At 39.2% G+C, this 26,811-nt stretch overlaps 2 protein-coding genes across 3 annotated transcripts in view; both read right to left on the bottom strand.

Moving 5' to 3' along the window:
* Positions 1-22,232: 22,232 nt before the first annotated feature.
* On the bottom strand, positions 22,233-24,326 carry LOC102304407 (piggyBac transposable element-derived protein 4). Its single transcript, XM_005914534.3, has 2 exons — positions 22,897-24,326; positions 22,233-22,719 (listed from the first exon to the last, which is right to left on the bottom strand). Exons 1-2 carry the CDS (start codon positions 24,127-24,129, stop codon positions 22,249-22,251), a joined length of 1,704 nt encoding a protein of 567 aa, XP_005914596.1. The 5' UTR covers positions 24,130-24,326; the 3' UTR covers positions 22,233-22,248.
* Positions 24,327-26,020: 1,694 nt separating this feature from the next.
* tmem18 (transmembrane protein 18) overlaps positions 26,021-26,811 on the bottom strand; it is a 5,610-nt gene continuing 4,819 nt past the window's right edge. Inside the window, exons 4-5 of one of the 2 annotated variants that reach the window (XM_042226037.1) lie at positions 26,721-26,811; positions 26,021-26,634 (exon numbers count right to left, since the gene is read on the bottom strand). The exon at positions 26,721-26,811 is cut by the window's right edge and continues 1 nt beyond it. In XM_042226037.1, coding sequence (XP_042081971.1) covers positions 26,536-26,634; positions 26,721-26,811 — 190 coding nt within the window. In that variant the 3' untranslated portion in view covers positions 26,021-26,535. The remainder of the gene's footprint in view (positions 26,635-26,720) is intronic. The other variant, XM_005914535.3, reaches the window with a different exon arrangement.

Here is a 26,811-nt window from a genome sequence, read left to right as displayed (position 1 = left end):
TATGTGCCCCGTGGACCATTAAGATCTATAGGTGAAGCCCTGGTTATTCTCAGACCACAGTTAGTTAAGTGATTTTACATTTCCTATTAAAAATTTCACACCCCAGAACTCTCTGCCTACTGAACCCTGATTCTAATGTATACATTAGCTTAAATACATTTGATCATTTTTACTTTTTCTGTAATTATGTCCCTTCTTATCTCTTCTGCCTTGTCTAGTATTAGTTTGTATGGACTTAACATAGTTAAGAAGAATGCTGTATTGCCATCTTACACACCAATAACTTTAACAGTGCAGACCATTTGTTTGCAGTATTCCAGAGTGCAGCTATGCTATGGTAACTTGCCAGACAGACAGGCAGATAGATTAAGCAGATAGGCCTTTTCATGCATAACTTATATGCTAATTATTAGTGCATTTGCAATATATATTTAATATATGGATAATGCATGTGTTAGTCATTGAGCTTCTTCCTCCGTGATCATAACCTCTTGTAGCTTTTGTGTGTCTGAGTCACCGTATGACGTCACAAGTTTCACAGTATTCATACAACTGCTTCGGCTTATCATATTAGCAATGACATCATTCCTGCTATGTTCATTCATTTGAGTTTGGAAAGAAAGTTAAGGTCTCTGTTTTCCCACAAATGCTATTATCTTTGAAATTCTATTATAGTAGCAGAGTGGGTAAAGCACACAACCAATATTTTTCTTTGACTAGATGACAAAGAACATCAGGTGCAACATACAAGCCCCAGGAAAGGGCTGACATTACCACTGATCTATTCTGTGTATGTGTGTGGCTTATAAATGGCTAAATTTATCTTTTGAGGAGGGAGACAGCATCTCATCTTTACTCATTATTGAATAAGCAACAAAGTCCTCCTTAAAAGAAAAATGGATCTGGTATTTTGTGTTTGACCTTTGAGGTCCCAGCATCCCTTTCTCATCTTTCTTTTCATCTCCTACTCCAGAGGGTGCACACCCTTTTCCGCTTATAGGAGCTGTTGTAGGTTATGGGTGTTTGCCGTCCGTCTTGTAGTGGGAAATTAACCTGGTGACAGAAATGTCTTTGTAGGGGAGACATCAGGAAGAGAAAGTCTCCTCATCCCAGACGGAAACCTCGGCAAACATGGCTAGTGACGCAAGAGGGGAAGACAGGACATTGCTCTTATTTTCAGACCAAACTTTGAAAGAATCACGTCTTTCGTGCTTTGATGTTAATTTCCTTTACAGATCCCTGCCTCTTCCTAATATGTAATATTGCTGATACAATTGTTTTATCTTTTTTTATCATTACTTGAAAATTTGATTATATATTTTTTATTTTAGTACCAGAACCCCCTCTCCCTGGGTGGCCTCAGTTTAATCTCTTAACAATGGCTCTCCCTGTCTCCAGACATACCACAGACATGTGGGTGTGTGAGCTATGTGTCTCTTTCCTGCTGATGGAGTGGCAAAGTGTTCTTAAAGATGGTTGCTCTAACTGAGATTAATGTTTAATCAAGATTAATGAGATTGTGACAGATAAGAAGCAAAGTGAACAACCAGGAGAGACTGACATTGCATAGTATTGACTTAAAAAATAATCTGATCCAAAAATGTATGTTTAGCATGACTATTTATTTAGTTTAGTTTCACTTTAAAGTGCTTAAAGAAGAAATTAAAACAACATAAAGCTATAGTTTGGGAATACATTCATTATTCAAAGAAAGTACACCCTCTTTAAATGTAAGGGTTTCACATATATGGACATAAAACTAACCTGGTTCTTAGCAGGTCTTAAGACTAGAAAAATACAAACTCAGATGAACAACAAAACACAATATATTACACTGTGTCATTATTTAGTTAACAAATAATAAGCCAAAATAAGAAACAGTATGTATTACGTAACTGAACATCGGTGAGTGTGAGCACCTCCATCAAAGCAGAGGTTTTGGTTGCTGCTGCTTGCTTTTTACAGACACAATTTTGCTACCCATCAATCTGTGAACGGTTATAAGGTCATTTCCAAACTTTTTGAAATCCATCATTCTCAAGTGAGAGTCATTATTCACAAGTGGAAAACATTAAAGTCACTTGCAGATCTTCCCAGGAGTGGACGTCCCAGCAAATCCACCCCAAAGTTAAATGGGGAATGGTCAGAGAAATCACAAAATCGTGGCTCAAGAGTTGGCAGTTTGTCTTGTAATCGGAAGGTTGCCTTTTCGAGTCCCGGCTTGGACAGTCTCGGTCGTTGTGTCCTTGAGCAAGACACTTCACCCGTTGCCTACTGGTAGGTGGTCAGAGGGCCCGGTGGTGCCAGTGTCCGGCAGCCTCGCCTCTGTCAGTACGCCCCGGGCGGCTGTGGCTACAATGTAGCTTGCCATTACCAGTGTGTGAATGTGTATGTGAATGGGTGGATGACTGGATGTGTAAAGCACTTTGGAGTCCTTAGGGACCAGTAAAGCGCTATACAAATACAGGCCATGCCAAAAACCCAAGAGCTATATCTCAGACTCTACAGGCTCAGTTAGTATGTTAAATATTCAAGTTCATGAGAGTACAATTAGAAAAAGACTGAACAAGTATTGCTTGTTGTTGAGGGTTGCCAAAAGAAGGCCTCTCCTTTTAAAAAATAACATGCCAGTACAGCTTTTGTTTGCAAAGCTGGAACTGGACAAGCCACATTACTCTGGAACAATGTCCTTTGGACAGACAAGATCAAAGTGGAGATGTACTACCAAAATGTACAGCACCACATTTGGCAAAAAACAAGCACACCATGTCAGCACAATCACCTAATACCACTGTCAACCACGGTAGTGGAGTAAAGAATTTGCTTGTTTTACACCCACAGGACCCGGACACAGTGCAGTCTTTGAGTCGACCATGAGCATCTGTGTATACCAAATGAGAGGTCATCTGTCTGACAGCTAAAGGTTTGCCCAAATTGGCCCATGTTACAGGAAACTGATCCAAGGACAAAAAGAACAAGACAAATCTCTTGAAAAAGAAACGAATCAATGTCTTCCAATGGCTCAGTCAAAGTCCAGAATTCAACCTAATTGAAATGTTATGGTGGGACTCAAACAAATGCCTCAGTGAAACCTCGATGAAATTAAACATTATTGTAATGAAGCTTAGAACAAAATTCCTCCACAACCATGTGCAGTCTCGCACATGGTTGTGGATAAAGTCAAACAGAAAATGATTACTTCAAGTTATTGCTGCTAAAGGTGATTATACAAGCTAATGAATCAGGGGTTGCTTCTACAGATTGGCTTAGTGTTGGTGTTCGCTGTACTTCAGCAACTAGCTAGCTCTTCAGAAGAGATGTAAGCTTGAAGGGAGTGACATTAATTTCATATTTGGTGTTTGTATCAGCTCAGCAAACATCAGCAAACACACAAACTGTCTGTGTGCATTTTATCGCACAGTGTGTTGCTACCTAAAGGTCCAGCTGCCGTAATTCACACGGAGAGAAAAGAAAGAGAGCTAACTTCACTCAGAGATGGAGAAAGATGAAGGAAGACAGACAGGAAAGGAAGAAAACAGGTTAGATTGAAAGATAAGGACTGCTCAGTGGCATGTTGCATGAAAATACTGGGCAGTTTTTTGCAGGATAAACAGGTTAGTTTGCATTAAAGTTCTGTGTTGGACAGACGCACAGTGGCTGTGTGCTCACGGTCAGAGCTAGGTTATATCAAATGTAGCAGAGGTGAATTTGCATTTAAGCTGATGATGGTTAGATCAATTAACTGAATTGCAACTTTATCCTGTCAAGTATAAAGATATTATAAACAGTAGGGGATGTACATCATTAAAGTTAGCTTGTGAAAATGCTTACATACTGTTAGATCCAGTTGTGTAAATCCACAAATAGCAGCTGACCGCAGCACATGAACTAAGAAAATCTACTGAAGCTCATATTAGAAATTACTGCAAGTTGTGATTCTTTTGCGTCCACTGTATGTGTCGTACATAACAGATTGAAGCTTTCATGAGATTTAGAATTTAGATTGGAATCATTTTTGTTTTCTCGTGTACTAATATTATTTCATTATTACATTAATATAGCAAAAGGTTCAATTACTTTGTACAAAAAAGGTTAGTAGATTTGTTCTTCAAGGAGCTACTTTTTACTTTCTTTGAGTACATTTCAGAGCCTGTACTTTTTCACCTGTAGTTATACTCAAGAAAAGAAAGTCTGTACTTTTGCCGCCTCTGCTGGTAGTTTGATATATCTTTGGATTTTTCCGTTACAAATATTTATGGTTAAACACGAAAATCCTAGAATGGAAATATTAAATCTTAAAAAATTTTTTTAATAAATGTATATATTTTTATATTTAGCAATTTAATTCAGCCCTTCCCCCAAAACCACACACACACACAAGTCACATTTACAAAATTTACTTCTGGTTCAGGTTATTCTCTGTGAACTGACACAACACTAAAACGTCTTTAGAAGCATGCTAAGTTAGGTTTTGCACATATGCAAGGTCATGTCTCATAATACTTCACACCATACTATTAATGACGTATTTAACAGCTCTGATTAGCTCATCCTAATCTCTGTGCAAAGATCAAACATCCTGGCAAATTCCTGCTAGCTGTTCTCAGGAATCAGTGGGGAGTATTCAGCTGTAATTCAACCGACTCAAGATAACACTGAAACAGAAGTGAGGGAAAAAACACAGTGCATTGCTCTTTTAGTGAAAGACCATGCATCCAGCAGCTCCTGCCTGCATTGTGACAAAGGAGTCGTGCTGACAGGGAGCATCCTGCTATAATGTTGTTTTCTCAAATTAAACATTCACGATAAAGGTTTAATGTGAGCATTTACTGTAAACACAAAAAAGCAGACAGACTGTTAGAACAATGACCAGGACAGAGCTGGAAGCAACAGCATGTGCGTCGAATGAGTACGTCATATATATTTTCTACTCGTACTACTTATATAAAGTTACTATAAAGTCAGTGTCTAAGCCACTAGACTCTAATTAAATGAACTTTGTGTCTGTTTTTTTTTTAATTTTGAGCTTTTACAGATGTGCTGCTCCAAAGTGGCTTGAACATTGTTTAAAAATGGAAGAAAATCTACTTTTCTCCTCTTTTCTTTTTGATTTTTCTTTGGCTCTCTGCACACAGATACCAAGATAATGCAGTTCAAGCATGATTGCAAGCACTCATCCAAGGCATAGCGTCATTATGCAGTTTGCAGCCTCTCGAGCCAAGACTTGATGCCTGACCCTTGTCTTTAAGATCTAATCAAGCACAGTGTATACAGCTTCTACAAATCAAATTCAGAAGCAAATATGTGCTGAAATTATAACTTGTGATGTTTTATATTAGATCTAAGTTTGCTTGCAATTGTAAAATCAATATTTTGGTACCTTTACCTTTAATCTTCAACTCAGTTCTTGTAATTTCTTTAGGTAGACTTCCAGAATGGCTCTCTATCTCTTAAAGGATATTAGGACAAAGTTCTTCTGTGGCTGTTGGCTGTCTTTTATTCTGTTCTCAGCCAAGATCCCACACTGTAGTACTGTTGAGATCAGGACTCTTTTATGTGTTTCTTTTGCAATCCAAGAATGCTTTTACTGCAATGGCAGTATGGGGCAATTATTCAGCTGAAAAATAAAGGTTATTTGTAGCTCCTTCCTCCTGAAATCAGTGCAGAATCAACTAAAACTTAAGGAACTAGTCTCATATAATGACTTTAAGGCAATTTTAAATGATTTGGATGCAGTTAATGCAAATGTGTTTCCAGTATACTGAATATCACCTCTGTTTCTAGCTTTAGACAATTACTTTTACTGAAGTATTCTTTTTTTTGACACTGAAGTTTGTACGTAACTGTACATGGATTTGGATTAGGAGCATTTCATTTTGATGTCTGTACTAGAACTGTTTTTATGGTATCTCTCTATCCCTATAGGGGGCACAGGTTTGCACAGTTTGCTATGTTGAGCCAATTAGTTATTAGAAGAAGTGTGATAAGAAGTTGTTTCCTCATGAGTTACGCAAGACTGGGTGTCTAAGAGTGGATGGATTTAGATTGGAAGGAACTTCCAATCTAAATCCATCCACTCTGTTAAATCTCTTTGAGTGGCAATATTAGTAAGTTTCTTACTTGTATTCAATTATCAGACAGTTTATATGACATTATTGAAGTTATTTGGAAATGTTTGCTGTGTTTTATATGTCAATAGAAGGAAATCCAATCCAAGCTCATGTTAATGTGACATTTCTGTAGTTTGTATCATTTCAGTTTCACACTTTTTTGCATTAAATCCTGTCCAAATACAACACGTGCCTGTTCATTGGAGGAAGTGATACAAGAGAGAGTTTAGCTGGCTGTGAATCTTACTATATAGGACACGGGGTCACATTGGGTGCAACAGTACAATGTTCTACTAACATTTACCTCCTTATTCTCCCTTCGACCTCCCACAGCATGGATTTTCACAGCCGAAGTGCCAATGTGTGCATTTTTTTTTTGTTTCTCCACAATCATATTGTATGTTAGCGCTCAAAACTTTACAAAACCTTTATTATATACACGCAGCCATGTGAAGACGGTGTACATAAAGTGTTTTTTACAAGTGGTCCTTTTACAACAGTCATGATTTCTTAGCAGAAAAAAAAAAGGCAGAAGAGAAAACGAGATGGAGAGAAAGAGAAAGTTGTATTTGGTCTCCGCAGAAGAAGTGTGTCACACATTTCCACATTTATTACATTCAAACACTTATGGAAGCAGCTGAGTGTGATCTAATTTTGTCTCTTCTTTGGAGAGTTCACTGATTTCACAGACCGTAGTCTGATGTGATGATCTTGTAGAGCTCCCAACCTTCTGCGTTTTTGATACTGCTCTTCACAAAGGCTTCTGTTTCACTGTAAAATACTCAGTTTGCTCAGATGAACAGAATGCTCATTTCTCAGTCCTGAAATCCTTAAACGCATTAACCTTTCTTTGACATGCCATTTCACTTTGTCAAGCTGATCTCCTGCATCCAACCACAACCTCAATAGATGTGGCTCAAAGATGGTAGGTTACGTAATGTCACGACGAGTCTCTATGGTTTTTTTTTTTCTTTATTTGAGTTTTGATACAAAATAAGATTTAAAAAAGTCTGGAAAAGCATAACTGAACAATGGTCCTGTCTTATAAATTCACATTTTAAATATTTATCAGTCTGTGGGTGTTGGATAATTACTCCTCACTCTGTAACTCATCATGCATTTACATTTAAGTCATTACGTTTGTCTTCTTACTGTTGTCCACTCTGCTTTTTCTTTCTACCGCCTCCATGCAATTTTCTGTAGGCACATTATCACTATATTGCCAAAAGTATTTGCTCGTCTGCCTTCGCACAGATATGCACTTAAGTGGCATCCCATTCCAAGCCATACCAGTGGAATCCAGTATGATATCAGCCCACCCTTTGCGACTACAGAGGAGGACGAGCGGCAGGTGTGGCTGAGGCCAGAGGCGGGGTACACCCTGGACAGGTCGCCAGTCTGTCGCAGGGCCACAGGGATAGACAACCATTCGCACTCACATTCACTCGCACATTCACACCTAGTGGCAATTTGGATTATCCAATTAACCTATCCCCACAAACTGCATATCTTTGGACGGTGGGAGGAAGCCGGAGTACCTGGAGAGAACCCACGCAAACACGGGGAGAACATGCAAACTCCACACAGAAAGACCCATTAAGAGTTCCTTTTACTGGAACTGAGTTAGCTGAGCCCAACTAAAAAACAACCTCACATCATAAGTCTCAGTCCGGCAAGTGCAGTTCTCCTGGCAACCATCAAACCCAGACGCATCTATCAGTTTGCCAGATTGAGAAGCATGGTTTATTACTCCAGAGAATACCTTGCTACTGCTAGAGTCCGGTGCCACTGTTCTTTACACCAGTGCTTTGCAAAAGCTTGCATATAAAGCTTGGATGCAGGTGCTCAGCTATGGAAACCTATTCCATCAAGCTCTCTACACACTGTTCTTGAGCTAATCTGAAGGCCACATGAAGTTTGGAGGTCTGTCACTCGTGACTCTGCAGAAAGTCTGTGATTTTACATGGCCTACCACTTTGTAGCTTAGTTGCTGTCATTCCCAATTACTTCCACTTTGTTAAAATACCACTAACAGTTGACTGTGGAATATTTAGTAGCAAGGAAATTTCACAAAAGGACTTGTTGCACAGGTGGGATCCTCTCACAGTACCACACTGGAAGTGAGTGAGCTCCAGAGAGCGACTCATTCTTTTACAAATGTTCGTGGAAGCAGTGTGCCTGCCGAGGTGCTGAATTTCAACAGCTGTCACCATGAAAGTGATTGGAACCGCTGAATTCAATGATTTGGATGAGTGACCGAACACTTTTGGCAATATAGTTTAGCAGTGGGTTTGAAGCCGCATGTGGTTACTGGCCTAACCAGCCTGCCTAGTGTTTATCGCTTCTCACTGCTGAGTTTACTTCACCTTGTTTGGTTGACGCAGGCAGCGACCTCTGGGTCTGATTCCATCTGAAGTTTTTATTGTCACCACGTACTTGCTCAAAGGGTAATTGCTGTTTTTTTCTTTATAATAATATTAAAGGATCTTGACGTTACATACATTCCCACCATAACTTATGATTTGGTGCTAGATAAATGAAATTATTGTGACTTAATGAACAGCAGCCATGCATCTGGCGACTTGGATGATGGCTACAACCAGCCCCAAACCCTTTATCTGCACCCTGTCTGCTTCGTGTTCACAATTAGATTTAAGTACAAGACAAAAAAGAGCAGAAATAGGAAAGTCTTTGTGGTTACAAGAAAGAAGCACAAATATTAACATCTATGCCCAACATGACACAAAGGGGAGGAAAGGTCATATAAAAATCTCACCAAAGATGAACACCGGCACTGATTCACCGAGCTGTGAGATGTGAGAATTCGCTGGTTGGAGTCTCTAATGTGACACATGTGGATCCTGGATATGTGGCAGAGATGAATATGATGAGTCACTGGTCACGACACATACGGAAGGCATCTCACATCGACGAATGTAAAGAATAAAATGATACTTTTTGAGGGGAAAGACAGATGCATTTTGGTCCACACCCACACCTCCACTCACCAAGCTCCAATCTACCCATCATTTTCTGCACCTGTCTTTCTCCTTTTTCTTTATCAGTTGGCTTTAAACTATTTATTTTTTCTTCACATTTTTGAAAAAATATTAGTAAGGATTGGGCGTTTTTTGGTTTGTGCTTTGGATAAATGCATCTTAACCTCCTAAGACCCGAACTCTTCCACGGCATGCATTTTTAATTTCTCTTTGATATTTGGGCTGATTGGGGCCCGATGAATGTAAAAACAAAGAATTACCAGATTTTTTTTTTTACCTTATTTTTGTTTTTAAGAAAAATAAGAGCCACATATGAGGATATTTGTTTAAAATTTTGATAGAACAGCAGCAGTATAATGTCCTTGTAAGTGGATATCAGGCCCATGTAAAGCAAAATTGAGTATTTTGGTCTAAATAACCCAAAATGTGATGTCCACATATGTGGACGCCAGGTCCTAGGAGGTTAATGGTTCTTTAAAAATGTAGCGAGCGCTACACACTCCTCTCCTTGTACATAGAGATGTAAAATATTGTGTATGTCATTTTATTACATTGCAGCATAACTTGGAGCACTTACAATGACCTTATCAGGGCAAATACATTTATATTGAGTCATTTTTTTATTTGCAAGAGGGTTCAAAGCATTGAGGTTTCTTCTTGGCATATTCACGTGTGTCCAGGCTTAAAAAGTTCAAACATCAGTGATAATATTTTTCCCTCTACTTCTTCTTTGTAACATTATATAGTACTAAATTAAACTAAATGACGACCATGAGAGTTATGAATCTATTCTAAACATGCAAGCCTTAGGTCTTCTTCAAAGAAACAGTAGATAGGTCACTGGTTAAGTTCAGGATTTGAACCTAAAGCCATCTGGGGCCTTTTTATGTGTAGTTTGCATGTTCGCCCTGCGCCTGCATGGGTTCTCTGCAGGTAATCTGGCTTTATCCCATAGTCTAGATTTTCACTTGGATTTAGGAGATGTGTAATGTTCAGTCTCTATATGTTGAGAACCCAGGACTAACAATCCAAACAAAAAAACTCCAAAAAACAGATTTGTCACCAGTGTCCTGGTACTGAGACCCAGAAAATCTGATTATTGTAAATCCTCGTAGACATGATACTCACAGTGGAGAGGCTGACATGAAACATGGGAACACATCAGAATGTAAATTAACAACAATAAAATATCAGTTCAAGTTATGAGATTATGCAATTTTCTAATAAAAATGATTCTAGGAAAACGAGGAGTCACTTTATTCAGTTAGCACACGTACATGAACACCATGTTAGTGTCCTACGTGGCCACACAGAGCCAGTGAACCTTTCTACTGAGTAGTCTGCAGTGATATCTCCATCTATATGTTGCCCTGTTGTAAAGTGTTTAAATAACAAACAGTGATTGAATAACACTGCCAACCTACTGCCTGTCTCTACAATGACCTGCGAGTCACATGGTGTCTGGACTCATGCTGTCTTCTATCTACAGGTCAGGCTGCTGGTGATGGTGTAGCAGAGAGTTTTTTATGCTTCAGTTTTAAGGATTCTTTAAACAAAGATGGACTAAAAACTAAGCTGTTGGATTTTCTTTCTCGCTGATGGGACTAACTACGCACGCACATTAGAAACGTGGCATCTCGCTCCAAGAGACAAAGTTCTATAATTCAGCACAATAATGGGCTATGATTCATGCATTTCAGATAGAAGCACCAAATTGGCATAAGTGACAATGGAGACACTGTCCCTAGAGTGAACACGTTGTCCAGACAGACGGATTTGTGTGAGAATGGGCATTAACGAGCTTATTTCATTCAGCAGATCCTCCATCCGCAGCTCTATTTTTATGTATTCAGATATTATTTCCCTTCAGGACTGCAGGATTGAGTGTAAAGTTGACTCTCTCCAGTTTTCCTTTGATAAATACCAAACACTCTCAGATATTTGTGTCTGTTTATGGAGGGGCTGTTTGTGTGAATCCTCCCGTAGATTTATGACTTTAGAAACAAAACAGAAAACCGCCTGTTTGATGAACTAGGAGGCAGAAGACTTCAGTGTCTTTCTCTCTCGACTTGACATATAACATTTTAAATAATTCTTAAACGCTTCAGATCACGCATGACCCCAGCTGTCGAATTTTTAAAAAAAAAAACAACCTGTGGTCTTTTGAATTTCAACATATCTTCCAGTTTGTCAACCCGTCACAATCACCTCAGTTTATTTTTCGGCCTGGCCTGAATTACTCCCCCCAAATGTTTTGTTGCGGTCAGTGTTTTGGCAATGAGTGGTTTGCGCTTAGAGTTCTGGGTCAGTCTGTGGGATCCAAATCCTTTTTCAAACAGACTATTGCAAGTCAAAAACAGGAATCTTTGGCTGATGCATTTATTGTACAACAGCAAAAGAAAAATGTTCATGCAAAAATTGTAATCAGAGCAGTTGTAGGGAAATAGAATACAGTCTTATTATTTATACATTATATAACTTTTGCTTAATGTGGTTCTAAATTGCACCATCTAACACCTTGTTACATAACCAAGAACACTGACTTGATAAGCCTTCTTGACAAATTTTTCTCACTGATGATACAGTATGGACAGCGGACACTTTATTAGGCAAACCTTGGTAGTATTGGGTTGGACCCCCTTTTATCTTCAGAATTGCCTCAGTTATTCATGGCACAGATTCAATAGGGTGCTGGAAACATTCCTGTCATGTCAATTTTCTTCCAAATTGACATGATAGCATCACATGGTTGCAGATTTGTCAGTAGTGATCTGGTGACTGTAGGGAGCATCTGAATACAGTGAACTTAATGTTATGATCGGGAAACCAGTTTGAGATGATCTGAGCTTTCTTGAGGTGTTTTTACCTGCTGTAAGCAGCCATGAAGAGATGGACATGGTCAGCAAGAAGCTCTCAGGTAGGCAATGCTCAACTGGTACCAGTGTGCCAAGAGTGGAATCCAGTGTAGCCTTCTGCTGCTGTAGCCCATCTTCTTCAAGATTCGATGTGTTGGTTATTTGAGTTCCTTATACCTTCCTATCAGCTCAAAACAGTCTGGCCATTCACCTCTGAATCTGACATCAACAAGGCATTTGTGTCCACACAGCTGCTGTTCACTGGATCTTTTTTCTTTTTGGGAATGTCATTTGTTAACTCTAGAGATGTTTGTCTGGAAAATCCCAGTAGATCAGCAGTTTGTCCATGTGGTACCAACACCCTTTCTTTCCCATTCTGATTTCAGCAGGTCACCTTGATCATGTGTACATGCCTAAATGGACATGCTGCCATGTGATTGATTAGATATGTGGATTAACAAGCAGTTAAACAGGTGTAACTAATGAAGTGGCCAGTGAGTGTACTTGTCTGAAACACTAATGCCAATAACTGGAGTTTGGCTTACTGCATGACGACATTGCTCCTTAGCATCTCAGTGTTTCTGTGTGTGTTTACCGTCTTAATGACCTAAGAGTTTTGACAAGAACCCCAATATCATCTGTGGCTTCCCACAATGCAATCGGATATCTGTAACCGAGAGGAGCCAGTTTCAGAGGTATGAAAAAATGCTAGGGGTATGAAAACTGTTCACCATGAATAACGCGAGGTGGGACCGTACGGAGAACGATGATGTCGGTAAAGATTTCACCTGAAACATAAATCCAACCATATGTGTTATGTGGATATTTCATCCAAGTGCATACATCTGTTTTGAGAAATATTTGCAGATCTCACCTTAAACATAAGTCAAACAGTATCTGGTGATCTGGATTTTGTTTCCAAGTGCTCACATCTGTTTTGAGAAACATTTGATGTATAAAGTGGCAGTGCAAGATTTCTTGAATTTTATTAAGTGATCTTGATATATTTTAAACTTTCTCACAAACACAGACTAGAACTTTTAGAAAGCTTCCTGCATTTGGCATGCTCATATGATTTATTTTTCCATATCTCTCTCAATGCAATATCAAACCAATGCAACAGTGTGTCTTTGTGCTTAACTGATTGTGGCTATTACTGTGTTTACAGTCCAGATGCTACCGATTTTATTGATTAGAGTATTTAAAAGTCACTCAGATCTGAGGGCTGTGAGGGTAAGACAATCAAAATGTACAATCTTTTCTGCTATGCAGATTACATTGCTAATCATGACTTTGTTTTTACTAGCTACGCTAAAATCAAACCATAATGAAAGAAGGTGATCATCCTCTATGCGGGCCATAAATTGCAGTAAGTGCAGGCGGTTTGATGACTCACTGAATCCTGAGAGTGAGTCACTAATTTCAAGCCCCCGGTGGCTTTTAGTATTAATCCTGGAGACAGGATTAATGTAATCGAAATGCTGTAAATGTCATATTGATTTTTAAATTCTGTCAAAATAAAAGTATGTCCTCCAGTAATAACTGGGTATTTTATTTAAATTTCTATTATAGAGTGGCAGGCTTTAGACATCACCCATACCTTGGAAAGGTTTAATAGAATATGTCTATATAATCATGTATATCACACTGAGATATTCATAAGAACACCCGGAGTGAGTCATCTATCACACTCTCTCCTCTCGTTATTGCATTACAGAGCATGCCCAGTCACAGCGTGACTCAACCAGCAGAGATGTTGCTGTTACAGGACACCACCATCAGGTCAGAGTACGCTGCTCCCAGTACTCGTTGCTAAAGGCCCAAACCTAATTTTCAGTTTATAGTACTACTACTGAGATATGTGTTTAACATATTTCAACATAATAGTTCATTAATGTGTTTGTCAGCTTCTCCTTACATATAGGATCAATATAATGCTTAGTATGTCTGTTTATAAAATCACACGACCAAATCTGAACCACCTTATAAACAGTTATTGAGTTGTGTAAGAGGGGGTTCACTCTATGTTACTGAACAGCTGCTATTCATTTTGCAATAATAACTGAATAACTCAAATGTTTAAAGATTAAATAGCTCATTTTAACAGGGTAAAAACAAACTGTGGCTCATTATGGTCACTTTACATAACACGTGTACACTGTTAAGCATTCTGACTTTACTGTCTTGTGTGTCTTTAACCTTTACATACCTTTCATATTTCATGCCTTTACCATATGGTTTTGATCTGGGCTGAGAATCGGATCATAGAAAGTCTCTATCCGCTTGTTAAGCAATGATGTATCAACCCTGTTTGCGGGACTTCTTTAAAGTCAGATTTCATAAACTCACGATGTAACTACATCCCATGGGCTCACAGTGTCCCAGACACCACATATATGACTATTTCAGAAAAGAGTGCCTCTTGGGCTGAGTCAAAATTCGGTGTGGAAATTAAGTTTTGGATCAGGACTTTTTCATAGTGAGTAATTCAAACCATGCAGCATCATACACTGCTCAAAAGAGATCTCACTCTCAAAAAAATAAAAAATAAAATAAACATCATGTAAAATGACCCTGAAATGGATAAGCGGAAGATGGATGGATGGATGGATGAATCATGCAAAGTATCTATACTGTACTCAGGGTGAACCTGCCCTCATCTGTGTAAAGCGCAGGGTGCAACTAGTCATTCATAACCGGTAGACTGCTGGAGGTCAGGCAGTGGCAGTGGTCATCCCATTCCTCCTTGCACAAAGAAGCAGATACCTGCCCTGCCCAGCTCCCCTAGAGTAACTGCCTCTCCTGGAATTTCCTCCATGCTCTTGAGACTGTGCTGGGAGACACAGCTAACCTTCTGGCAATGGCAGATATTGATGTGGAGAACCTGGACTTTCTGTGGAACCTCTATAGGCTCCGAGTATAATCTCATTAGTGGAAAAAACTGTCCGAAAAGATGAGAAGGGAAAAAAGTGCAGCAGCCAAAACAACAGGCATGATGCACCTGAGAAACCTCTATACTGAATCTTGTCTAAATTATGAGCAGGTTCAGATCTCATATCAGCATCAAGGCACCTTCTTACCTCTGCTTGACCTCTGTTCCTTACTTACATGCACCATATATGACCAGTCCTGTGCTGTTTTACTATTTCATCATTACAAAATTCCCCTACAAACCTTCAAAGAACAGCAGGTTCTTGTCTCTGCAGGAACACGCAGACAGTTCTCAGGGCAGTGGCAGTGAACTCTCTATCCACTCTCCCATCAATAGACACAGAATTGGAATTCATAGTTTTCCTGATCTAAAATCCACCTTGCCAAATTTGACCTGGAATAGCCTCAATCGACAAAATGTTGCAGCATCTGTCCAACTGTATAAAATCAATATTATGTATTTTGGATCATTTTAAGAGAATATATAAAGTTTTTCAGTTTTTACACGCTTACATACACACGCAGTTAATGTCCATCCATTTACAAAGGCAGAGGCTTCATGGTGTGATTATTTTACGTGTAGTTGTTTTTTTCCTGTGTAATAATATTCAACATTGCTGTCAATACATTTTTCAAAAAATACCTCTCTGTGCAAAATGGATTTAAACACATAAACAGCTGCGGGATACTGTTTGTCCGTGATTTGAACCGGGGAACAAATCGTGGCAGGATCAGCCTGATATTGTATCCCACTGTAACTTTACTGTATAAAGTATAGTATAGTATGTATATCTCCAAAATGTCAGGAGTAGTTAGTCATTACAAGAAGTGTTTGTGAACTAAAAATCACGAATGTGGGATACTGTTTGTCCGTGATTTAAACAGCCCAGCGCTGCTCCCGACGAAGGGAAAACCAATTCTGCAGGGAAGACCTACCTCGGCACTTGTGCAGGTGAAACCAAAGGGAAGATTTGCTTCACCATATTTTCTAGTCTTTGGCTTAGAATGAAGTTGGTTTGGAAACATATTCAGCGATGCTTCTGCTAGCAGTGTCCAAGCGTTTTGTTTTTTTCCCCCCTTTTCATCCCGTGCCCCCCTGCCATGGCTCTGCGCCCCCCTAGGGGGCGGGCCCCACACTTTTGGAGGGTCTGGTCTAGGGAGACATACCATTCGGTCATCAAAAACCTTCCCCTACACTCTGAAGACATTTATAAAACCTATGTTTTCAGCACAAAATAACTGTTACATCCCCCAGCCCCTGAGTATGTTCATGCAGTCTATATTTATTAACTGTAAAGCCACATAAATAAAACACTGGTTCATATCTATTAAAGACATTTTGAATAACATATTGTATACATCATTTCATGATGTTATGAGCTATGACTAAACTGCTGGCTTGTCGTCAAAACTGACATAAATCCTCTTGTGCAGAAATAAGTGTGTGTGCGTGTGTTTGTGTTGGGGCAGGGTTGGTTGTACACTAAATTATTTGATGTCTCGCTTAATCTATATTTATGTTCAGCTGCAGTTGAGGAATGTACATTGATGAACTTGCAAGGTTTATGTAAAAGTGGTTGGAACTGGCCCTAATGAGCAAAACACTGTAGTAACAACGTAGTACGTGCCAAACATCTTACCCAGTCAACTGCAGATGTTGAGAAGTGCAGCTGGGGCCAACATAAACTGTATAGAAAGAACGAGAGAGAACACCGTGACAGACGACAGAAAGCTCTGGCATCATTTGAGATCATTTCCTTTCTGTTCTCCAGATATAAACTTTAAGCAACCATTTTGTGCTACAGAACATCTGTTTATTGCCATTTTTTATGAAATAATAAAAAAAAAGTCTCTCTGTGTCTGCTGCCAGCTGGCTCCGTAATCAAAAACATAAAATAAATGAAACCTACTGAAGGTCACGTCTTTGAGTCTGAAGTTTTCTTTACAGGTTTAAAATCAATCCTGACAGGGAAGCTTCACTCAGAGACTTCTCTAACAAATAGGTGGATCTTATCCGTGGTGGTGAAAGACTGAAATAACAATTCAGGTCGGGAATTTGACTCCCTATCATGCCACGCATTTTACAAAAAACCCAAAGAGTGTTTACCAAGGAAAACTTTGCATACTGCAAAATACAAACAAAGAAATAAAAAGAAAAAAATGAAAGAAAATGTATAATTTTGTATACTTAGTTTTAAAGGCATTCAACTCAATATGATTTATGTACTGCTGTAGGAATAAAAAACAATCACACCACATACAGATAAGACACATGAATTCTTCACCTTTTAACATGAGAATGTGACACTGCTGAAAATTTAGCATCAAGAAAAAGAGTAAAAAAAAACCCAACCCACACAAAAACACATACATTCAAATTTTTTGACTAATCTGTCCAACACACCCTTGCAATGTAACCTCATTCTGTAGACGTAAGAATGATGATGACAGTAGAGCCGATCATTTCCACACTTGTATTCATTCTCCATGTGCCAAGCTGTGCAGTGTATTCTCTTTGCTTTTAGAGGGACTTTAAAATTTAGTTCAGAGGCATCGATTGCAACTTTCTGCCTCGGGAACCTCTCCCCAAAAATGTAAACTAACCCTTGACTCTCACATGTCTCGAGCACATATTGTTGAGCTATTTTTGAAGCAGTATTCAGTCTCTCAAAACATGCCGTCATGTTATCCATGACAAAAGAAGCTGCTGAGAAATGCGAGGACCGCCCATTCATTTATTTTGAATAGGAGGTTATGGAGGCATTGTTGCACTGAATTGTTCTGTCAACAGTGTGACTCTGAGACAATGGCTTCTGTGCAGTGGATTGGGATCTGGAAAACTTGTAGTAGGGTTGAACACTTTTCACTGATCATTATGTTTAAAGAGTTGCTGCAGTGTAGAAGGCCCACGTTCCTGCCGGGTAAGTCCACTGCCATCAAGGAATGCTGTTGCTATGTGTGGCAAGCTTCTTCTGCAACATTGTTTAGTTGGATAGTAAACAACAGAGTACATTATTGTGGAAAAGGTCTTGCGTCACCCCTCAGTTCATTATATTTTGCCTCTGAGGAGCCAGAATTTGTTGTAACTTTTCCATTGGTCCTGAGCAATAGTTCTCCAGGTGTTCTGAAGGTCTTTCAAAGGTTTGCTTTGGACATTGGCTGGTTTTTCACTCATTTTCAGTCATTGTTGTACTTGACCATTTTCAGATGAATGTTTTATTTGTTAATTCATTTAACAGTGACATATCAATCACTCGAGCATCAACTCAAGGGACACCAGTGTTGTGTCCAGCAGACAAATTAGCAAAGAACCAACTTTAAATCTTTATACCTGTATACTCCAGATACTTGCAGCCTGTCATAAAAACACATAATTTGTTCCCATTTCTTTAGTTAAATCTACAAAAAATGATGTTAAAGATAATGATGCCAGGAAAAAATAGTATATGTGTACAAACAAGGTGAATCCCAAAGAGCTATTAGCGGGATAATTGGCATATTTCACCACAATGTGCACCGTGTCCTTCAGATTTGAGGTACCTGGACAAGCAGAAGACAAAGAAAGTATGAATACTGAGAAAAAACCCCAAAACAAAATACAAAACAATCTAAATCTAAAAGATACATCCTTAAGAAACAGGAAGGAGTCCAGCAAAACTCAAAATGCATATGGCCCTTCAGTTGATCATCTACTGTTTACTGAAGCCTCATCATAAAGGGTCTTGGTGGAACGGTGGCTGTCAAGAAACCAAACGTAAGGAAGTAAAAGAATGAAAAGTTACACAAGAAATGTACTGAACAGACAAATCCAATTTTTTTTTAAATTCAAATCATCATTCAATGTATGGAGGACGTCAGAAGAGAGGTACAAAAGTAAGAGCCATCAGCCATCTGTAAAACACAGCACAGACTCTGTTATTGTTTGTGGCTGCACTTCAGGCAGTTGTGTTAGAGATCTTGTCAAAATGGATGGAATTATAAATTCAGAAAGGTACCATCAGAGTTTGATCCCACATAAAGCATCATATGAAAGATGTCTGACTGGCAACCTGACTGATCATCTTGACTGAGAACAACATATAAGGTGGCAAACATCCAAAGAAGACCTTAGAAAGTCCTTCAAATAGCCTGGAGAACCATTTCTGAAGACTAAGGACATTTCAAAATAAAGGTGGTCAATAAATTGCAACCTCATTAGTATCTTCAGGCTTTATTTTCGCCATATATGCTGTTTATTCACTTATAAGTTGTTCACTTATAAGTTGCAACAATAAGTTGTTGCATTTATTTGCCATTTTCCAGGCAAAAATAATGAAAAGAGGGATTTTTCCCCGGGCGCCCAGTGGCTGCCCACTGCTTCACTGAGTGAATGGGTTAAATGCAGAGAGGGATTTTCCCCACGGGGACCAATAAAGTACACTTTCTTCTTCTTCTTCTTAAGATTTTTGCACAGCACAGTACATTCACATAAATGCAGGACTCAAGTTTTCCTAGCAGAACTTTGCATAGTAACAAAGGGATCAGTGACATTCATGTCACCTGTCAGCAGTTTTACTGTTGTGGCTGATCAGTCTATTTAGAATAACTCATGTTTCAACGCTCTCGCCATAAAGTTTTGATTCCTCAAATCCTGCGCGAGCTTCAGCATCAGCCCTAATGCCATAATCCATATACATGATTCATCTTTGATATGTCATTTTCCCGGCAGTAATCCCAAACTGTTTATTAAAGTGTCTATACTGTTTTTAACTCACTATATTCAACATTTTCCTTATAAACGGCTCATTACATTTGGTAGACATTGTACCAGTTGTTTGTCTTAATTTACATCCATCAGTGTACAATGTACAGAACATTCTACAATATTCAATAAAAAGGTTATCAAGGGTCAATGTGTCTTTGGCTAGCGGGAACCTTTGACAAAGGCACGATGTTCATCTGCAATAGAAATCAGGGATTTTTGTGTGTATTCCCTGTCTTTAATCATAGATTTTCATGATTAATTACCCGCCGAGAATACAAGTCATTCATCAAAACTGATATTAACCATACAGTTCATCAGCATCGATGTCCAATAACTTGCATGACCTACAGTGCACTGCACAATCTCCTCAGATCTCCTTCTAACGCATGTTTCTTCTTTTATCCAAAGTGTTTTTACTCGCAGGACTGCAGCTGAATGGATGTTGTGCAATATACGGTTCTACACGACAAAAAGAAAGCAGCCATATGTGAGATTCATTAACTGGTGAATTTGGCATCAAAATTCGCACCAACTGAAGCCAGATTTAAACAAGGGAAAGCATTCACTCTAGCCTTCTGCTGCAGAAGAAAAAGGCCTTCTGAAACTAGGGAGGGTACTTAATCATTAATCAGTTGTATGTGACTCATGTGTCTGGATAAGATGAGATGGTTGCATCAGTTGTGTACCTCAAAATGTAGTAACACAGTCTTGTGATAAGCAGTCTCACAGGCGATACATACGTGAGTTTAACACCTGCTTTCACAGAGAAACTTGTAATGTTTCACCAGCTGTTCTGGAGGAGCCTTCAGCACAAGGGACGGAGTCTTGATCAATCTCGATTCACGTGTGCACACCCACAACACCACCTTTTATCAGTGCAACACCACCGTTCCTCTTCCTTCCCATCTTTTTAGATAACTTCCATGGATCCAACTGCTCACTGCCAAAACTTAATAGATGCTGACAGATGAATGTAGGCAAAGCACGCCAATATATATATTAAGATTCATCCGCCCGGAAAAACAAATGAGTGATATAAATAAAATTTAAAACAACATTGTAGCCAAGATAAACACCCTGTCAAATCTTTGCAGAGATAAAAAAAAAAAAGAATAAAAATGTAGTGTGGACAGAGGAATGATTCTCTCGAGTATGGACAGCTGCACATCTCATGTCATTTTAGCTAATACTGCCTTCTAGTGGTGCACCATCGTTCCCAGAGACTTACTGAAACCACCAACCTGCACATAAACTTTTTAGTTGTTTCTGCCTTTTTTACAATTTTGTATTTTTCATGCTACAAAACAGCAAACATGTTAAATCTATTTGACTTTTATCCATCAATACAGGCACATCGAATGCTGAGGATTCAACTTGAGCTTCCTTCGTGGCAATGGGGGCTACATTTGCTCCTAGGTGGGAATAATAAACAATAAAACTTTGTACAGTTACTTTGTTTGCAAAGAGAGGAAACTACAATGTGAATATTATTCACATCTATTTATGCCTTTCCCATCCCTTGAGGAAAAAGAGCCAGTGCTCAGAGCTTTTTGAAGTCCTGCAGAGTCCTGGCACGATCAAGAGGTGTGGGGAGTTGAAGCTTGCAAGAAACCTGTTGTGCACTGGGGGACTGGCACATCTGATTACACAGTGCGTCCTGCACAGTTTCCACCCTCTGAGGCCCTACTGACAATTCATAGAACTTCAGAGACCCTCCAACCTCCCACAGCTACTGACATGTCAGATAAGTTTAACCAATCTGGGGATACAAAGCTGCAAGAACACGGAATTTATTAAGACTTAAATTTAACCCTTGTAGTACCTTTAAAATTTTAAAAGACAGTTTAACCTCGGGACCCCGAAAGGTCCCAAGGCAACAGGTGATATAGCAATATCATAAATGAATTTATTTTTTCACATCAAATCTTTTCAACAACTTTAGACCTAACCATAGGTATACAGTTTTTCATTAGTTTTTTATTATTATTAATATTTGTATATTTCTATGCCCTTATTGTCATAAAGACCCCTGTTTTTTAACTGGAAAAACCTATAATCTGCAATATTTTTCAAAAAATTAGTTGCAAAATAGAATATTTGGCATGAGGTAATTGCAGTCTTGAATAGGTCAATAATTGACAACATTGATTTGGATGCATTATTATTTTTGGAGCAATGAGAGTTTAAAAAAAAAAAAGATAACTTTTGCCCTCGGGACCCCACATGATCCGGTTCACAAATGTGTTATAACAATGTCATATATAAATTTTCCCCCCCACTTTATTAACATCAAATCTTTTCAGCAACCTTAGACCTAACCATAGGTATAATGTTTTTTATTCTTTTTTATTAATATTTGTATATTTCTATACCATTATTGTCATATAAGGCCCCCGTTTTTTTATTGGAAAAAAACATAATCTGCAATATTTTCCAAAAATTGGTTGCAAAACAAAATATTTGGGATGAGGTTATTACAGTAATAGGTCAGTAATTGATAACAACATTGATTTAGATGCATTATTATTTTTGGATCAATGACACTTTTTTGCAAAAACAAACTGAACTGAGCTGAACAAACTCAACAACAAACTGAACAAAGATGTATTTTACTTTTTATAACATAAACCACAAAGTGTTTTCAAATGGATTTTGCAGACAGGGGCACCACATCTGCTGCAGTTGGTTATGATCCTTTTGCGCTGTTTGCATGATGCGCACTGCTTCCGCTTTTTGGAAGGCGACTCCCACTCCTCCTCCTGCTGCTGCTCTTCCTCCTCTTCCTGCTGCTCTTCCTCTTTCGCCTGCTTCTGCTGCTCTTTGCCTTGGGCTTGTAAGACCAGGCTGAGTGCGAACGGTGTTCTAGGCAGGTAGTTTCTCTTCATCATGGTCGGGGTGATAAGGGCTCTGCCAACCTGGTCTATGTACAGACGTCGGATATGGTGCTTTCCTCTGTTCCACTCTGTGTCCACAGCAGTGAAGAGGACCAAAGCGTTGTAGCAGCTTACATCAAGCATGTGATACAGCAGACACATGGGCCACCTACGTGTCCTCCGACGGCAGGAGTAGTTGCCACAAACCTGCAAAATAAAGAGAAATGATCAGATGACATGAATAGATTTATACAACCTCCACTGTAACTATCCAAACTATCATCATCACATTTATGTTATCAGATAACTGATGGGACTCTCAGAGTTATAACAACGAGTAACAGTAAATAATTTGGCAAATAATTGATGTATAATTGTGCTTACCTGATCTAGATGATCCACAGCCCCTTTGCACTTGTTATAGTCCAGGATGATCTGGGGCTTTTTCTTGCCAGAAATTTCGACTTGTGGCTCACGGTGCTTTGTGCTCAACAGGAGAACATTTCTTGATTTCTTTGGCACGTAGGATACCAAAGTAGCGTTGCGACTAAAAGCAAAAACAGAGGACATTAACTCTCTGTGTCGAATGTTCAGCAGCTGTGGGGGCAGCTCAGGTTTGTTAATCCTCAGAGTGCCCACCAGGGCCATCTTCCTTTTCCTCAATTCCTCTGCAAGAGGAAATGATGTAAAAAAATTGTCCATTGTTACTGTGTGGCCCTTCAGTCCGTCTGTCAAATCAAGCACCACCTGCATTCCTTGACTAACCTGCCTCTTTGCTGATTCAGACCTCCCAGTGTACAACTGCAGCCTCCAGGCATAGGCGGTCTTCACATCGCATAGGGCCCAGATCTTTAGCCCATATTTTGCAGGTTTGAGGCGCATATATTGTTTGAATGAACAGCGGCCCCTAAAAGGGACCAGCTGCTCATCCACACATATGTCCCTCCCTGGATTAAAAAATTTGGGCAGGCGGCTACTCCACTTGCTCCATAAATCCTTTATAGGACCCAATTTATTCTCCCTGCCACCTGAACGGGAAAGACGATCGTCAAATCTTAGGGCATGATTAATTTGGTGGAATCTTTTTTGTGACATTGTAGCAGGAAAAAAAACACGTCCTGTCACCCCATCCCACAGGCTTATTGTAGATTCATGTTGAGACCTGTACAGACCAGCCAGGATCAGCAGGCCCATGTAAGCCCGCAGCTCCTCCTCTTCTACGTCCTTCCAATCTTTTATCGACCTCTTCCCCTGCAGGTTGGTAAAATGCCGGATTAGCTGCATAAGGTCCTCCGCAAATAAAAGATCAAAAGCACTCACGGGGCTGCTGATCCTAGCAGTTGCGTAATGGGTTGGTCCTGGGATTAAAATGGAAGAAGGAAAATATGGCAGGGTCTCTTCGTGTGTGGGACACCACAGGATTTCCCCATTTTTCGATCTCCACTGACCGTCAAGCTCCATTTTTGCCTCTTCCTTCTCCTCCTCAGACGAGCTGCAAGGCTCCTCATTACCTGGCAGAAATTCCTCCCCTTCTTCATTGCTAGTGCTATCTTTTTCGCTTTCGGAAGACTGCAAGACTGCAGCAACATCCTCGTCTGAATTCGATGTGGGCTTCATCGTGCAGAAATGACCAGTGTTGCAAAATCCTCAGTAAGGAAAATCGCTATCGGTGTCCTTTTTTCTCTCTCCAACTGTATTTACAAGAACAATGGAGATCGACAGACCACATGACTTTCGCGCATTGCATTGTGGGTACGTTAATTCTGAAGTTTTAATCCCTACTTGCATTTTATTTGCCCCCAAAACAGTTATGTACAAAACGAAGGAGAACACGGCAAAGACAAAGACAGACTTGACAAAAAGGCAAAAAAAAAGTACGAGGAAAAAAATCAAAGGAGTGAAAGGGTTAGACCTGTGGACTGCCATAATGAATTAATTAAATACACCATTAAATAATTAATTAAATGTGGCAATAATGAATTAAAATCGGAAATAATTAATTACATAAATATTTACAACACATGTAATTAATTAATCATTGACATATTTAATTAATTATTGCCACATTTATTTATTTATTCCACATTTTAATTAATTATTGCCACATTTAAATAATTATATAATTAATTCATTTAGGCACAGTTGACTCCTATGAAACGCCAGGACTGCCATAATGAATTAATTAAATACATCATTAAATAATTAATTAAATGTGGCAATGATTAGTTAAAATCGGAAATAATTAATTACATAAATATTTACGACACAAGTAATTAATTAATTAATTAATTATTGCACATTGGAGTTTTGCCTACATCCGGTGATGAGAGTGCTCATTTCATCCTAAACCTATTTTTCATGCCATTAGGTATTCAAGGGAAAAGCATTATAACATGTCAGGATCACAGTATATTTGAAATATCTGATTATAATAGAACTCAATGGGCACAAAAAAGGTACGAGAGCAAACAGTGTTGGCATATATGCCAATATCCTTTTCTATACACCAGTCTTTCTCAAACTCTGGTACACGTACCACTTGTGGTGCTTGGGCTCTTCTGGTGGGAAACGCATTAATACTCCAATTTCTTTCTTAAGATTAAATGATATACCATTGTGGAGGTATGCAAAGGCGACACGAGTCACACTGATGATAAAAACACAGCCCTTTTCCACGGTGCCCCGATCCTAGCCTCCATCGATGAGGCCCCTGGGAGAATCAGTGGAGGCGTGGGAGATGCTGCTGGTGAGTCGGGAACTATTGTCTGAATGCTGAAGCTCCTGGTAGTCAGGAGAATTCAATCTGCTTTTTCTGCGGGTGAGTGGTAACCCTTTGCGGCCAGCAGCAGGGAGTTGGTGAGACCAGCTCCCTGCTGCTGTCGGAGAAAGACGTGAGAAATCCGCTCTCATCTGTTCCTAACAAGGAGTGTACTCTCCATGAGCTCGAGAGCGGTACCATCACCCAGGCCGTAAAGGGAGTAGCACCGCAGCAGCAGCGCCTTGAGAGCGGTGTATTTTCCATGTAATCGCATGCTAAACAGACCAAACTTCAGTCAGGAGAAGAACTGCAATATAAGGTTAGTCATTAATATACCGCTGCATGGGCTGGGTTGTAGTTACATCGTAAGGTTTTAAAAACTGAGCTTTAAAATGAATAGTGATGATAAAAACCGTGAGAGGCCGACAGTGATCATTGAATTATTTAGGGGCTTGTTCAGATTAAATAGAACAAGATACAAAGTGTTACAACATGTTAAAAACACAACAGCTTTAATAAATGCAGAGTAGTTTGGACCCGGAAGCAGGTTTCAATCAGGTCATTAGTTAAAGATTTGATATCCCACCTGCTGTGAATGTTTTAATGTAGTACAGTTGTTATTATTATTATCACTTGTCACATCCTGTTTATGACAGTTAAAATAAATAGCATTTATATAAGAAATAAAATTGTCTGTGTAAACTGTATGTGGCCTATACTACTGTACTTTAATGTCGGTCATAAGGGTGGTACTTCAAGAGCCATTTATTTTATGAGGTGGTACTCATTGTGAAAAGTTTGAGAACCACTGCTACACACCACACCATAGAGGGGATCATTAAATTTTAAAAATAATCCTAAAAAAACACACCCTGGCCAAGTTTCATGCAACTAGTGATGCAAATGACTGATATATTGATAATCAAAAAATGAGCAAAATGAACATTTAGGGTAACAGACACCTGGACAATTAAAACGATAGTCTTTTTGAGGGGAGGGGGTGCATTTTAACATGCTTTCACACGTTAAATACAAAACACTAAGTGTCCTTGGTCTTCAGAAATGTCATAGTGTACACAGGTTTTTAACAGTCACAGCCAAAAAACAAAAAAGACACCCATTCCTCAAATTAACCGACATCAATGAAAAAATCCTTTTTAAGTCATACAATGGAACTGACTTTCCATTTCCAAAATTCGGGATTAGCAAATCCGAGTGTCCAAATTCCTCCAAATGAAGCCCATTTATGGACATGCAGAGACGGATCAGTCATTCTTCTCTCTCTTCTCTCTGCGGGCCTTTCTCTTCAGCTGAAGGGTCTTCAGCTCAGTCATAGTGGAAAAGGTCCTGTACACCCACACCATCTGTCAAAGTATATTGTAGAGGGAGAGTTTGATTTTTTTTTCTTTAAAAAAAAATCATATATGCCGAGAACAAGTGCCAAACATACCACGATGATGACAGCATTAAGAAGAAGAGGAATCGAGAAAACCAAAGATATGAACATGCCCTTGGAATCAAAGTACTGGAAGTTTGAAAAG

This window comes from Haplochromis burtoni, unplaced genomic scaffold, assembly GCF_018398535.1.
Source record: "Haplochromis burtoni strain Fernald_Lab_line unplaced genomic scaffold, NCSU_Asbu1 Contig_8, whole genome shotgun sequence".
NCBI lineage: Eukaryota > Metazoa > Chordata > Actinopteri > Cichliformes > Cichlidae > Haplochromis > Haplochromis burtoni.
This window is presented reverse-complemented; position numbering and strand designations above follow the sequence as displayed.

Excerpts from the sequence above, each read along its gene's own strand:
- LOC102304407 (XM_005914534.3), bottom strand. The coding sequence starts at position 24,129 with ATGAAGCCCACATCGAATTCAGACGAGGATGTTGCTGCAGTCTTGCAG. Across the intron at positions 22,720-22,896 it reads CTGTGGATCATCTAGATCAG|GTTTGTGGCAACTACTCCTG; the intron begins GTAAGCACAATT and ends TTTATTTTGCAG.